Consider the following 15,115-nt stretch of genomic DNA (forward strand, 5'->3'; position numbering starts at 1 on the left):
TGCCGGCCCGTTAAAAGTACAATTTTAAAACCTTTTAAACCCCCCTATTTTGTTTTCATCTTAAACCCAAAAAAATTTGGGAATTTTTTGTCCCTTTAAAAAATTTAAAAAAAAGAAAAATTTTGGGGTTTAACTTTTGGGAACCCTAATTTTATGATGCTTTAAACCTTTTGTACTTAATTCATGAAAACTCTTTTTACTAGAAAAAAAATTTGGGGGTGCTCTTTGTTATTGGGCTTGTGCTCCCTTTAAAATTGGTAGCATTATTCACGATGTCTTTAAAAAATTTTAAAATTTAAATTAGGTGTTTTTTTATTTGGTAATATTTTATGGGGCTTTTTTAAAGTGGTTTTAAAATTTTAAACCAAAGGCCTTTAAAAATTTAAATAAAAAATTTGTTGTGCTCTTTAAATTTGGGTTCCCTTAAATTTTTCTTTTAACATTTCCCGCCTGAAAAAATCATAAAAAACACAAATTGGGGGGTAAAGGGTTTTCTTTGCTAATTTTATTAAAACCTTTAAATTCTTTTCAATTTAAAAAACCCCCCCATTTTCTAAAATGCTCACGAGGAAAAATTTTTCCTACTTATACTTCAAAAGGTTTTTTTATTTTTAATTTAAATAAAGACTTTTTGAAATAAGTTTTTCTTTTTTTTGTTTTATTAATTTTTTTGGGCCCTACGCAACTAGCTTTTTCCTTGCCCTTCCCCTTTTAAAAATCCGGGGGACTAACTTACTTTTTTTGTTTTGGGGGCAAAGAAGGGCCACAAAAAGATAATTTAAAAATCATTGCAACAACCCATTACATACAAAATTTCTTGTAAAAGTTTTGGTTTTGGAAAAATTTCACGAAATTTAATGAAAGTTTTGTTTTTGTTTTGTGTTTCTCCCCCGGGAAGGGAATACCAGGAAAACACCAAAATTACCGGTTGGCGTACAAAACCCGGGTAAAGGTAAAATTAAATTTTTAAGGGGATATTAAGCCACGGTGCCTGGCTACTCGTCCGTATGTTTGTATTTTACAACTTGATATGCGTGCTGTATTCATACAAAGTAGTGAGATTGGTTGGTCATGAACATTGGATGACCCCTTCTTATTGTCAGACCAAATGTCAAGATCATTGTTCCATTTAGTGAAAATATCTTGTACTCGCCATGACTGCAAAAAAGATCATAGAGAGAAAATAAACATCCCTAAAGAATGTCGAAAACGACAAAAATAAAAAAAGACACACAGGGCCCTTGATCACCCTAAATTAAAACATCGCAAAATATACCAGATTTATAATACATATAAGAAAAATCAATGACCCACTGGGTCGGGGCCAATTTTGACCCTAGGTTTTTTTTTTAACAAACATTGTAGACATACATATTTTGGATTTTACACAAGAGGATTTTGTTAAAAAATTTACTATAAACATAATTATAATAAAGAAAATAAATGACACCTTGGGGCGGGGCCAATTTTGACCCTAGGTCATTTATTTGACCAAGCATGGTAGACACTCATTAGAAGATGTTTCGTGCCAAATATCTAATCTATAGTGTTTTTGCATTGTCACAAGAAGATTGTTACTATATACATGTAAGGAAAATCAATGACCCCTTGGGGCTTGCTCAATCATGACCCTAAGGTACGTTTTTGAACAAACTTGGTAGACATTCACAAGAAGATTTTTCATGCCAAATATCTAAGCTCTCTCTTTTTTCGATGTTCACAATTTTTTTTTAAGTCTTTACTATATACATTTAAGGTAGTTCACCCCTAATGGGCGCTACAATGAACTGTTTAATTGACAACAAAGGGCAGTTATATGCCTTAAATGTCATCTGTATGCAAAATTTAAACAAAATTTACCGTGTGGTTTATGAGTTATGGACATTTTTCTGAACTAAAACTTTGCCATTAGAAAGGCTTTTTTTAAGAAATGAGGAAACTCTAAATAATCTATAATATCATCATTATGAAAAATGTTTTCCTATTGCTCATTGTTCAGAAACAAATAATGACATTTAGGTAACAAATTAAACAAGCAAAATGATTGTTTTTAAACGAAATGTTTTTAATATGTATAAATATGTAATCCTACCCCACCCACTTTTAACACTTTTTTGACCATTTCCATTTATAAAAAGCCTTTTTTAAAATATCCCTAAAATTTTCAACAATGAGCGGCTGTTTTCAAAGTTTGCCTAAATTTTCTTTAATGTATAATGGTGGGTCTTGCAAATTATTAAATACTTTTACCGTGTAGTTTTTATTTTATTAAACGTTGAAAATATCTGGTATCATATTTGCTATTACATTTGGCATTATTTAGTAAATAAGTACCTACAAAAAATTTAGTATTAAAATGAAACACGTTTTTCTTCCATTAGGGATCTGAGAGATTAATAAAAGATGTTAAAAAGAAAAAAAAAGTTGCCCCTTTTGGGGTTTGAACCCACGCCCCTCAGTTTCACTACACTTTACAGTGATTCTAGCCTATTTGAATACTCTTCAAAGTGGAGATAGTGCATAAGGGGTGTACTACCTTAAGGAAAATCAATGACCCCTGGAACGGGGCCAATTTTCAACCTAGGGCTTTAATTTGAACAAACTTGATAGCCATTTACTGGAAGATGTTTTATGCCAAATATCTAAGCTATAGCTCTTTTGGATTGTCAAAGTAGAGGGTTGTTTTAATTTTTACTATATACATGTATATATAAGAAAAATCAACGACCCACATGAGCGGGGCCAATTTTGACCATAGGGCATTTATTTGAAAAAAAATTGGTAGTCATCCACTAGAAGATGTTTCATGCCAAATATCTTAACTCTAGCTCTTTCGGTATTTTACAAGATTTGTTTGTAAAAAAAATATCATTCGGTTGCCATGGCAACCAGAGATCTTTATGGAATTTAATTATTTTAACAACTTTTGAAGAGCTTTATAGAAGAAACAGCCCTGCAAAGTTTCAACAAATTTAGTCAAGTGGTTTAAGAAGAGAAATTTTTTAAAGAGATTGTTGACGCACGCATCGACGGACGCATGGACGACGGGCAATGGGCTATCACAAAAGCTCACCTTGAGCAAGTTGTCCTCAGGTGAGCTTAAAATGCAGGCTAGGTTTGACTGAGCTTGTTCATTGAAGGTATTGGAAACTGCAAGTTGCCGTCCACGCCCCCTACCAAATTCAACATTCAAACATGAAATGGCAAAATTTTGAATTTACAAACATCATCAGATGTGTTCATACGGCGGTTATCATGGAACCTTTAATGTGACACTTCCATGGCAAAAGCAGCATATGGTCCCCAAGTAATAGAAAGCGCATGTCCTAAACGAGAAAACAATGGGCGAACTAAGGATAGGTTTTGAGAAAGTACAAACTTGCGCACGTCTAGTAGAGTGACACAGTTTATGTAGAGCTTCTTACATTAAATAGAAATATAACCTTGTCACGTATTGCTATGTTTATATTTGTGTATGTATATATATTAATGCTTTGTCAATTGCTCTTTTTAGGGCTTTAGTGCAAATAAAAAGTTCTTCTTCTTCTTCTTCATATAGTGTTAAATCAGATTGATTACTTCCGAAGGAGTTCACCTAGGTTTGTGAAACTTAACACGTTCCAAGCCCATGGCCAATAAAAGGAATAAGGGATTTAAAGTCATTAACTGAAGATCAATAGGCAATAATTCTAAAATATTTTTTTCTTAATTACTTAAAAATACAAACACCTAGAATTGTGAAAGAGTAAGGATACTGAATAGCAAATACTTGATAGTTTTTGAGCTTAAAAAGCACAAGGTTTAAGGTCTTAGAGACAATTTTTCCAGTCCTTTAACATAAGAAGGAATAATTATGTTAAAGTATGTGAAACTTCTGATTAATGGTTCTGAAATACTATACTTGTTCAGATTTTTATACTTCACAACAGCATATGTTCGAACAAATGTAGATGTAATAATTCCCGGGTTTCGCATGTTTTCAATTTCATTATCTTTACTTTTATTATTTGGTTTACTATTTTTTTATTTGACAGAGCTCAAAAGCAAAATTAACATAAAATACGGTTACTTAAAAAGAAAGGGAGAAGATATATCTCTGGAATTTTCTTCAGACGAAAATGCAACGAAAAGCGCCCTCTTTGAAACATGTAAGTAAATGTATAACAAAAATAGTCTGTATATGAAACATACAGAAATGTTTATGAGAGAACAACTACTAATATGTTAAAAATGTTTAAAGATCCTGTAACTCAAATTTCTGTGGTTTTATATTATAAATCTGATGCTTAAATGAAGATTTATCAATATTGTAAGTTCAAAAAAGCATTTGTAAAGATAAATTCATGTTAATAAAGGGAGGTAATTAGAAATCTTTTTTTTTGATAATGTCTATGCCATTTTTTCAATAGGAAATGAATGCGTATGTTTTAACGATTACCTCATACTGCGAATAAATATTTGCAGTACATATTTAACAAATTCTTGGATGTTTGGGAATTTTTTTAGAAGAAAAATTATATTGATCTACATATAAAATATCACTATATCAAGTGCTATTACATCTTAAATTACAACATACAAGATCTTTAATATCGATAGGTAGGGAAAAATACACTAATTTGACTTAATTCTGAATAAGAGGCATTTAACTGTCGCTTAATGTATTGCTTATCATTTAATGATTGTATAAGCTTTAGAGATGATATTTATAATATTTTCTTTGAACATTTCAATAGTGTTATTCAAATAGTTAAATGTTTTATTATATTACTTTAAATGTTCTTAAACAAAATCAAGAATTTTCGACTGACGAAATACAAACGCTAGTACCTGTATTCATTGCTTTGTAGTACAAATTGTACTTGTAACACATTCAAACTGAAATCCAAAATGTTAAAATAAGATTAAAAAAAAACAAAAAAACATTTGCATCGATGATGGCATCCGTTACAATCCTGATAATTAAAGCCACTGACCTCCAGATGGTAAAACGAAAAAAATAAATAAATACAATTTCAAATAAACAGTAAATACTGATCTAGTTTGGTTTATTGTATACATGGTATAAATCTATCATTACTGACACCTTGATTCAAGAAAGAATATTGACGAAAGCGTTACCATATCGGGTTTTTCTTTTCCATAATCTACTACGTTACTAACGCAGTAGACAATAGTTTAAAGCGGCCACGTGTCACAACAGTGAACTGGAAAAATCCCGGTATCCGGTATGCCCGGGATCGTTTATCAATCTTTTTTGTCATTAAGTAGGCCCCTATCACATTTCAAGCTAAAGGTTAAATCGATAAATTGATCATCATGTAATATAAAATAATTAATCCATTATAATTTTAGTGCCATGAATTACTACAAATATAAAAACAAAAGCAGTTATTCGTATCCTATATGTTGATAAAATCCCGGATTTATTGCGTTCCGGAGCACAGGTCGCGATATTGTCCTGTACGAAAGAATTCCGTGGTATAATAAAAGAAGGTATTTACCGTTGGTGGAAAAGCGAACTGTTTGTTTTCAGAGCAATAATACTAAAATATGAACATTTTGAAGTGTCATTTCGATTTCTCTCAACTGTATAATGTTTTTGATTGGGGATTTTGAAATATTAGCAAGCCGGCAGTTTTTCTGCTATCTTCTGGAGGTCAGCTGCTTTAAAAGTTTTATTCAGATATTACATTGCGGCATTAACATTAAAGATATTAATTGTTTTTCCTTCGTTATCTCATAACGAAATCGACCGAATGTTATGACTGGATAATGTGTATTTTCAGCTGATGTTACAGTATCGTCATACGATAAAACAACATCCATGTCAGGTTCACAATCCTCATCAACAACATCTGTTTTAGAATCGGTTCGTACCATAAGTTCCTTGTCACCAGAGACATTAACAGAGGAAAGCCCTCTAAACGTAGAGAAACAAATGGATCAAAGTAGGTTGAAGTTTTATACCTAATGATTGTTTTTGTACTATAAATTGAGACTATGACGTCTTCTACATCTTTATGTCAAGACTTAGTGTCAATTTTAAATGATAAAGCGATTGTGTATTATCTGGAATAAATAACATAAATAACGAACAAGCTGAAGAATACACGACTCAAATGAATATAATCGATCCAATTTGATTTAGTTTTTTATTAAATGTGGGTAATGCGTATTATCGTCATTGCACCTAGCATTGGCTTAAGCATACTTTAACAATTAATTGTAAATTTAAACTCTATTACCAGTATGTTACTTTTATTTCAAGCCTAGCAAGCCCCTAAAAGCAAATTGATTTTCCTTAAAGGGAATTAACGGAGCGATATTAAATTAGATATAATAATTTTGAGAGGGGATAAATTCCTACAGATTACGCTTTGTAGATATTGTACAATGTGACTTTAGTGACTGTTTTTACAATTGCTTTATATTTGTTCGTAAAGTTAAATGGAATTAATTCAATTAAAATTGGAAGGTATACAAATTTGTAGTATGTAGAACAGCCTCAGGTAAAACATATTCCGCACAAAATTGAAAATTGAAACGTGACTCTCATAATGTGTTTCCTTTCAAAAATGTTATATTTGATCAACGTGACTTAAAGAAATGCCAATCCGCCTGCAGGAAGAATATATTACGTTAGGTTAAAATTGCTAGGAAGCTATATTCTGGTTTCTTAACACAGAACTGTACTTACTAGCCTTTTTGAGACAATGTAAACCGATGACATTGTCATTACATATAGACACGCAAATTGAAATATTGGAAATAATATTTTGGAAATTGTCATAACTGAAAATGCTAACATGATACTATAATATAATATTACGATAATAAAAGATTTAAAAGTACCTAAAATCTACATTTTAAGTCTTGCTTTAATTGAATTCGAATAATTTTAATGTATGTCATTGTACTGTTTCAGATTCTGATGTTGGAGTTACTATTGGAATTTCGGTTACTTCTGCCATGATCGTCGTTGCTATTGTTGTAATATTTGTGACATTAAAGAGACGGTAATGAATTTTTATCATTAAAATTATTGTTGATATAACATACATTTTTATTAAATGATATATCCTAAAACGTTCATTTTGGTTAACGGTTACTTCTGTTTTTCGCTTTTAAAATCCATTAAAATATTTTCATTAATTTTTTATGCAAACGAAACATCAATTGAGGTTTTATATTTGTCTGTCATTGAAATTCAAGACAGAACAAAGTTTATATAAATATGCACATTTTTAAATGGTCTGAAAAAAATTCTGTGTATTTAATTTCACACCAGAGTAGCCAAATTAATATGAAATAGAAAAACAATCCCTACTAAATTTGTAGATGATGTTTTGAACGGATTTATTTTCTCTTTTTAGTGGGAAAATTACAACAAAATGTTTCAGAAAAGAGAAATCTGAATGTTCTCCATACATTTCTACGGAAATGCGCCCCAGCTCTAAACATGATAAAAATGCCTACGAAATGTCTTTAGGTTCTTCTTATGATCAAATTGATGATTTAGGACTCCCATCAGAACGTTGCTCTGAAAATGAAGGAACTGATAATGTCATTAGCGGACACACCTACTATATCCTTGAAACACATACATGGGAATCAAATACCGATGAAAACATTGAAAATATGACACACACAGAAACAAGCAATGTTTATAACAAACTGAACTCAAATGGAAATATAACTGGAGGCAGTAAATCTGAAAATACGTACGATTCTACAGAAAGGGTAGCCATGAAATTAAAAGCTCAGCACGATAAGAATCTAGATGAAGATGCAACGGAAAACACATATAATCATACGAGTAGTAGACGTTTAGTTAAGATAGGCAAAACCGACAACGTATACGGCGTTCTTAACAAAATTGAAGGTGAATACGATTTTGTTGATACAAGAAATGTAAAGAGCCAGTTCAATGGAGGAGAGACGTACAGTCATATCATAAAGAAAAATTAAAGGGTTGTAGTGTAATACTTTGATCAATTCAAACTTTAATGTTGTCGAAATAACATTCAATAACTGAGTAAACTATCTATTTTGTTTTCATATAATTTTTTATGATCAATGGATTCGGATTCAATTAAATTAATCGATTGCATGTAATATATTTAAAAGGATGGTTGCGTTTTATGCATTCATTTTGTGTATAAATAAACTCTGGTATTTTAAGCGTTGCTGTAGGCATATACATGTAACATCAATATAATGTACAATTCAGATTAAAGTAGTAACTGCAATACAATTTAACAAAACAATTTTAATATACAAATATTGCAAAATTATTTTGTACTTTTTAAGTGAGTTGGCTTACAATTAAAAACAACATATTTAAATGTCCATTCTGAATCACTTTGCATTTTATTTTATTTATTTCTGGCTAAGAATATCCAAATGATATAATTTCTAGTGGGCTTTTGTTTTTGTTTTATTGTTTTTTTTTATTGTTTTTAAATATTTGAGCTGCTTACAATATGATAAAAAAATATGTGCCAAATGTAGACCAATCCGCTTTTAACAATCGTAAATTTAATCATAAGCAAATAATTGATAATTATATTTTTTTTCACATAGTAACTTTACCATGAACTAATTTGACAGTTTATTTTCCAAAATGTTTGTATTTTTAACAATTGATAAGTCTTATTTTAAGCTTCCTTTCAGCCCATTGAGTTTGGAACAATACATTTTCTTTTGCATAAATAAATATATCTTTTGGCAAAATATGTTATAACTTTCAAAAATTTTCTTGGGATTTCCAAAACTAACAGTTTTGCAATCTATCTCAAAGTTTACATTAAATGATTTGACATGTTCAGTAATATCTGCTGTAAATGATTTTATTTTATCATATTCCCAAAAACAAGTGAAATTGTGTTTAACTCTCATCTTTACCGAAAAAACATTTGTCATCAGTCACAATATTCTTTTGTTTTTATACAAAGTATTTGTAGCTTAAATTCTATGCAAAAGCTTAGTTTGAAAACATTTCAAAGAAGTATTATTTGTTAGTTTATAAATCCAACTGTATAGATGTCGACACTCCAAAGGAACTTTCTTAAAAACACTACACCATGCAGCTTGAGATGTAGGCTTTTTGTTATAGGTTGTTAATATATTGTAAATAATAGAAGTACCGTGTTAACATAGTAATATAGGTTTAAAATAACATGGCATCAAGGGAAGGTGTGGGGAATATATTTGTCACTGATTAATTCTTTTCTGTCTTTTACATAGTATTTTATGCTTTAATTGTAAGAAATTTTTATGTAAGCCAGATTTTCTATCAAATTCATGATTTGTTATAAAATTTCAGCTAGCGTCCAATACATATATGACAAATCGAATCCCTTTTACATACCAATCCTTAAAGAACACATGTCTATGATCTATTGTAAAGTTTTGATTATAAAACAATGGCATACTACAGAAATTGTCCTTACTATCAATTGGGAAATTGTTTATGAAATCAATGTAACATTTAACAACATCTTTCCAAAATTAATTGTTTCAGTTATCATGTACTATTTCTGCATACAATCTTCGACAATTGAACATTTTTTCCAGTATGTATAATAACATAAGCTAATGCATAAGGGTTCCTTCTCGTAATCGTTCAGTTACTGCACCGACGTTTTGACATATTGTTTTAGATCTTTCTCTGGTGTGTTTTATTACCTTTACTATCTCTATTGGAGTCTTCATGCTCTGATTTTAAGCCTTCATAGTGCGTAGCCAATCAAATCACTGTGAGAGTTTGGAGTTTTTTGCCATTAATTTTGCATTAGATAACCAACATGTTATCTAAGAGCGCTACAGCCGTCGCGTCTTTTTGCATATTAAATCATCAGAGCTGTCCGCGCCATTTGTAATAGTATCACTTAATTTCATAATTTTGATTCTGCTTATATGTACCCTTGTATAAGAACTAATTGTGAACAGTACATATACTGTAATTGTTTGATGACCGGGTACATAGACTGCAATCGTTTGAGAACAGTATGTATACAGTATATATTTGTGAACAGTACATCTACATAATTTTTTAACAGTACTATAAAGTTATTATTTGTGAACAGTACTTTTACTCTTAATATTTGTGAACACTGCTTATACTTTTTTATTTGAGAATTACTGAAGTACGGTAGGGTTATTTCAACTTCATGAATCTTCGATTTTATCTTAATGAATTCACAAATATTCAACAATCGGAATTCAGGAATTCACAAATTCAACTTCACGATTTTAACGAATACAACTTCACGAATTCACGATTTTAACTAAATGAATACACGATTTCTTTTTCAGTAATTCACGATTTCAACTTCAATTATTCGCGATTTCAACGTCATGAATTTATAGTTTAAACTTTACAGATTCAACTCCGTCAATACACAATTTAAACTTAATAGATTAACGATTTCAACTTCATGAATTCACGATTTCAACTTCACGAACTTGAGAAGTTGAAATAAAAAATTAATGAAGATTAAAAGTTCAAACGTCCCTACCTGTCTTTCGTAGAGAACAGTACTTATACATGGTACACTCAAAAAACGTATACGATAATTTTTTATTAACCGTACACATGCATACAACGGGTAATAGGTTGAATTGTTCTTTTCATTGATTACTGACGGGTGAAGAAAGACTTTCTCACTTATGAACAAAATAAAACTTCCTTGTTTACGCTACACAAATTACTTTGTTCATATAACAAGACGAGTAACTGAAATGCAATTGTTTAAAATGTCATTTCAAACGTGTACTTCTTTTTTGTTTATATGGACTACTATCTTTCTTCAAGGTAAATAATTAGATTTACTATTGAATTGTAATTATTTCTTATAATGAGGCGACCTTTTCTGACGTCTACCTTTATTTACATAGAAAAATTTAAACTTATTAAGATCAGATTTTAATTCAGTATGTCTTACATACCATCAATCAAATACGTTTTTCCACTAAATATTCGAACTTTCAAATTAATGAAATACTAAAGAAATAAAAAAAAAAATTAAAACAGAAAATACTTTAAATATTAAAAATATCCTATATACTTTGAGTTGTATTATTTATTTCTTAAGCTCATATTTTACGACAAATTTACTCAATTAATACTTTTAAAGGTAACACGCTTCCATGAAAATGTTTAATGAAAAATCAAATGGTATAAAGCCATATCTTTGATACTTAAGATCACAGTTCATTATTTTGCTTAACATTTGAAAAAAAAATAAAAAAGACTGTTTATAAGATAAATGACAAATGTTGGTGCATTTCCTATCAAGTGCATGCATAAAATTGTTGTTAAAAGGTAAAACCCTTAAGGTAAAATTATTGTGTTCCGAAACATTTCATTCTGTTTATGTGCAGTAAAAAAAGTTCAAGCGGAAAATATTTGTCTTTAGGGAGCTCCTAAAGTAACATTTTCCACTCTTTTTCCCGAGACATTATAATTCGTTTTGACGAAATATTAATTCGTATTTGCGAAAATATTAATTCGTATTTATCAAATATTACTCCGTTTTTACGAAATATTATTTCGTAATTACGAAATATTAATTTGTAAAAACGAAATATTAATTCGTTTCAAAAAATATTTATTCGTAATTACGAAATATTAATTAATAAAAACGACATATTTATTTTTTTACGAATAATTATTCGTTTTTACGAAATATTAATTCGTTATTCGTAAAAACGAAATATTAATTCGTTTTTAAGAAATAAATCCTGTGCTTAAACGGAATCAAATGCCAGAAAAGATTGATTTTGTCAGAAATTAAAACATTTGATTTTTTGCAAGCTGTTTTGTATATGTTTTTTGAAAAAGGGGAAAAGAGGAAGTTTTGGATTGAAAATGACGTCTCATTCAAAAACCCTGTTCACTAAAATATGATAACTTGATAGCAATCAAACGGAGCCCCTAAGGTGACATTCTCGGCATTTTTATCCCGGGAGTTAATTCGTTTTTTTTTCGCAATGTTAATTCGTAATTATGAAATATTTATTCTTTTTTACGAAATAATAATTCGTTTCTACGAAAATATTAATACGTTTTTACGAAATATCTATTCGTTCTTTAAGAATTAATATTTCGTAAAAAACGAATTAATATTTCGTAAAAACGAATTAATATTTCGTAAAAACGAAGAAATATTTATTCATAATAACGAAATATTAATTCGTTTTTTTTACGAAATATTTATTTGTTTTTACGAAATAATAATTCGTTTTCACGAAATAATAATTTGTTTTTACGAATTAATAATTCGTTTTTACGAATTAATATTTCGTTAAAACGAATTAATAATTCGTTTTTTACGAATTAATTTTTCGTAATAACGGAAAAATATTTCGTAATGACAAATTAGTACTTCGTAAAAACGAATTATGTTTCGGGAAAAAAGTATGGAAAATGTTACCTTTGGGGCTCCGTACAATTAGACGTATAATCGTTATATTTGGTGGCAATGATGATCCAGGCTTGTTAATGACCACTTTTGATTGTGAGGTTAGAAAGTTCTATGGCAAGCTAACAATGACCTTCAATTCAAACTCTATGTCAGGTCAATTACTTATTAAAAGTTTACGAATTTGCATGCTGCCCTCATTAGTGAATGAATGTATTGGGACTATTCATGGTTACTTAAAACGAAATAATATTTCGTTAAACGAATTATTATTTCGTAATAACGAATTCTTATTTAGTACAAGAATAATGTGTAATCCAATCTAAACAAATCAAAACAAACAAACAAACATGAATAATTGTAATAAATAAATAATAACAATATGAAAAATTACAAACTTCAATACAAATAGTGAAGGAAATGTCCGTATTACATAGTCACAATTTCTCTTTGTATGTTTAAGTATACGAGGGGCATATTTTAATAAGTGGTTACAACTCATTTTAACCATAATTTAACGTGTAAGTACATGTATAATATAACGTTGAAAAGATTTTTCATTTTTCTAACCAACTGTATTTTTGCACGATTTGCAAGTGCAATAACATTTTAGCAGGTGCAATTAAATTTCAGCAGGTTTATAGATACATGTGTTTTTGTATACTGGTTGCAAACATGGCTGAGAAGAGCTTATTGCAACATTTATGGGTTATTAGGTAAATGTGAGACAGAAATAAAAACGGATAAAGATTTTGTTTATGGTGAAAATGCCCTTCCATATCGTACAATAACCAGGCGGGTATCCATGTTTAAGGAAGGTTGAACTTAGAATAATGATTACCACCGGCCTGGGCGGCCAATTCCGCTTACTTAAAGACATCAACACCGTCAAAGACGTAGTTGATGAAGATGCAATATACACCGTGGAGGAGATAAGTGACATATCGGGCCTTAGTACGTTAATATGTTTTCCATTTTGAAAGAGAAGTTATAGACTTCTGACCAGAAAAGGCAGCGGGTTGAAAAAGCCTCGACCTTATTGACTATGTTCCAAGATTGAGAACCTAAACGCCAGAGAGAAGTTGTCACAGGGATGAAACGTGGCTTTATTTTTTTAGCCTGACAATAAACTCAGTAAAGAAATGTGGGGAGGCGAAAAGAGCGATCGCTTAGTTCTTGGCTCAACTTAGTGAGATGGTTAAAAGAATTGTGTATACTATATTATGTTTTAGAGTGATGACATAGTTGCCCGTGTCGCAGTGCCTGAGAGGGGATGTGTCACTGGAATATTTTACCGTGACCATGTTCTCTCTGCTGTAGTTGATCATTACAAAAAACCCAAAACCGGTGTGCGCAGGATCAAATTACTCCATAATAATACACCGCTCAGCCTTTGTTCAAGCTTATTTAAAGGAGCAGAGAATTGTGATTTTGCTACATCCCGCATTTCGTTTAACTCTCTCCTGGTGACTTAAGATAAATGCATACACCAAATCTTGCTTTCGCAATCGCCAGTTCTAAAGAAGTACTGCCATCGGAAGCGCTCTCTACCAGTGTATAAACAGAATGCCCAAAGAACAGTTCAGAAATGCTTTTCTCGGAATGGAGTCTGAGGCTGTAAAAGGATATAGGTCCATGGTGAATATTTTGAAGGACTCAACTTATCAGTTTAACAGACTTATTATAACTTATTTATAAAAACGCGCTGCCGATGCCACTTATTTAAATATTCCCCTTGTAGAAAAGCGTTTACTTATTATTTTATTTTATTCATTTTCTGATTATTTTGTAGACTGAAGGTTTTTTATATAGACCTTTTTACGACGCGGTCCGTTGCTATGATAAATCGACCAGAATAAGAATTTGCTCGCGCATGCGCAATCTGTGTAGGGCAGAAAATGCTTCGCCCTACATAGAAATATAGAAGACGTTCATAGACAATTCCGAGTAAGTTCAAGGTAAACGGTAGAACATTATATAAAATAGCTTTCAACAAATATAGAAAAGACGACTATAGCTTTGTGGCGAAGAATGCCATAAAAAGGCATGGATCGAAAAGATACTTGATACTGAGAAGATATGTGGAAATATATCTATTAGCAAATGAAAAGTCAACTTATTTGCAGTTGAAATAGTTCATTTAAAAACAAAAGAAATTATGTAACATGAAATCGAGATTAATTATCATTCAGAAAAAATATCAGAACAGGTGTAATGCATTTTTAGGGTTCAATATACCTGATTATATTCTTTATCCGATTTGCCTGTGATCCAAACAGAAAAATTTAAGTCACATAGATAGATTTTTAATAATTTTTTTTTCAAAATCTTGAGAAGTTAAGATGGGTTGTTTGGAAAAGATTAACACACATTTTATCCGAATCTTCGTAATACATGTTATTTTAATAATGCACTTCACACAATTTTTCTCTTCTCAAAATCGATAAACATTGATCGGTATATTTAAAAGCTACATAAATTACCATTTTAATAAGCTAACTGATTAACTATATCATATTCAAACGTCCCAGTTGAATGAACAAACGTTCGGGTGCCAATTTGTTTGACACTTGCCGCCTGACGAATCCAGTTATTCAAAGGAAGTGTACAATACAAATTGTGTAATATTATGTAATACAGGGGTAATAAAATTTTATCTTTACCACCCTGCTGTTTCAATTTAAATT

At 30.4% G+C, this 15,115-nt stretch overlaps 1 protein-coding gene across 1 annotated transcript; it reads left to right on the forward strand.

The window, feature by feature from the left end:
• Positions 1–2,416: 2,416 nt before the first annotated feature.
• On the forward strand, positions 2,417–10,098 carry LOC132757453 (uncharacterized). The gene is made up of 4 exons (XM_060748768.1): positions 2,417–4,148; positions 5,790–5,951; positions 6,929–7,019; positions 7,377–10,098. Exons 1-4 carry the CDS (start codon positions 3,854–3,856, stop codon positions 7,969–7,971), a joined length of 1,143 nt encoding a protein of 380 aa, XP_060604751.1. The 5' UTR covers positions 2,417–3,853; the 3' UTR covers positions 7,972–10,098.
• Positions 10,099–15,115: the final 5,017 nt, after the last annotated feature.

The sequence above is a fragment of the Ruditapes philippinarum genome, unplaced genomic scaffold (genome assembly GCF_026571515.1).
Source record: "Ruditapes philippinarum isolate M1 unplaced genomic scaffold, ASM2657151v2 ctg15922_1_1_1_1, whole genome shotgun sequence".
In the NCBI taxonomy this organism is placed as follows: Eukaryota; Metazoa; Mollusca; class Bivalvia; order Venerida; family Veneridae; genus Ruditapes; species Ruditapes philippinarum.

Coding starts and splice junctions, on each gene's coding strand:
- LOC132757453 (XM_060748768.1), top strand. CDS start 3,854: ATGTTAAAGTATGTGAAACTTCTGATTAATGGTTCTGAAATACTATAC. Junction 4,149..5,789: donor AAGCGCCCTCTTTGAAACAT/GTAAGTAAATGT, acceptor GTGTATTTTCAG/CTGATGTTACAGTATCGTCA. Junction 7,020..7,376: donor TTTGTGACATTAAAGAGACG/GTAATGAATTTT, acceptor TTCTCTTTTTAG/TGGGAAAATTACAACAAAAT.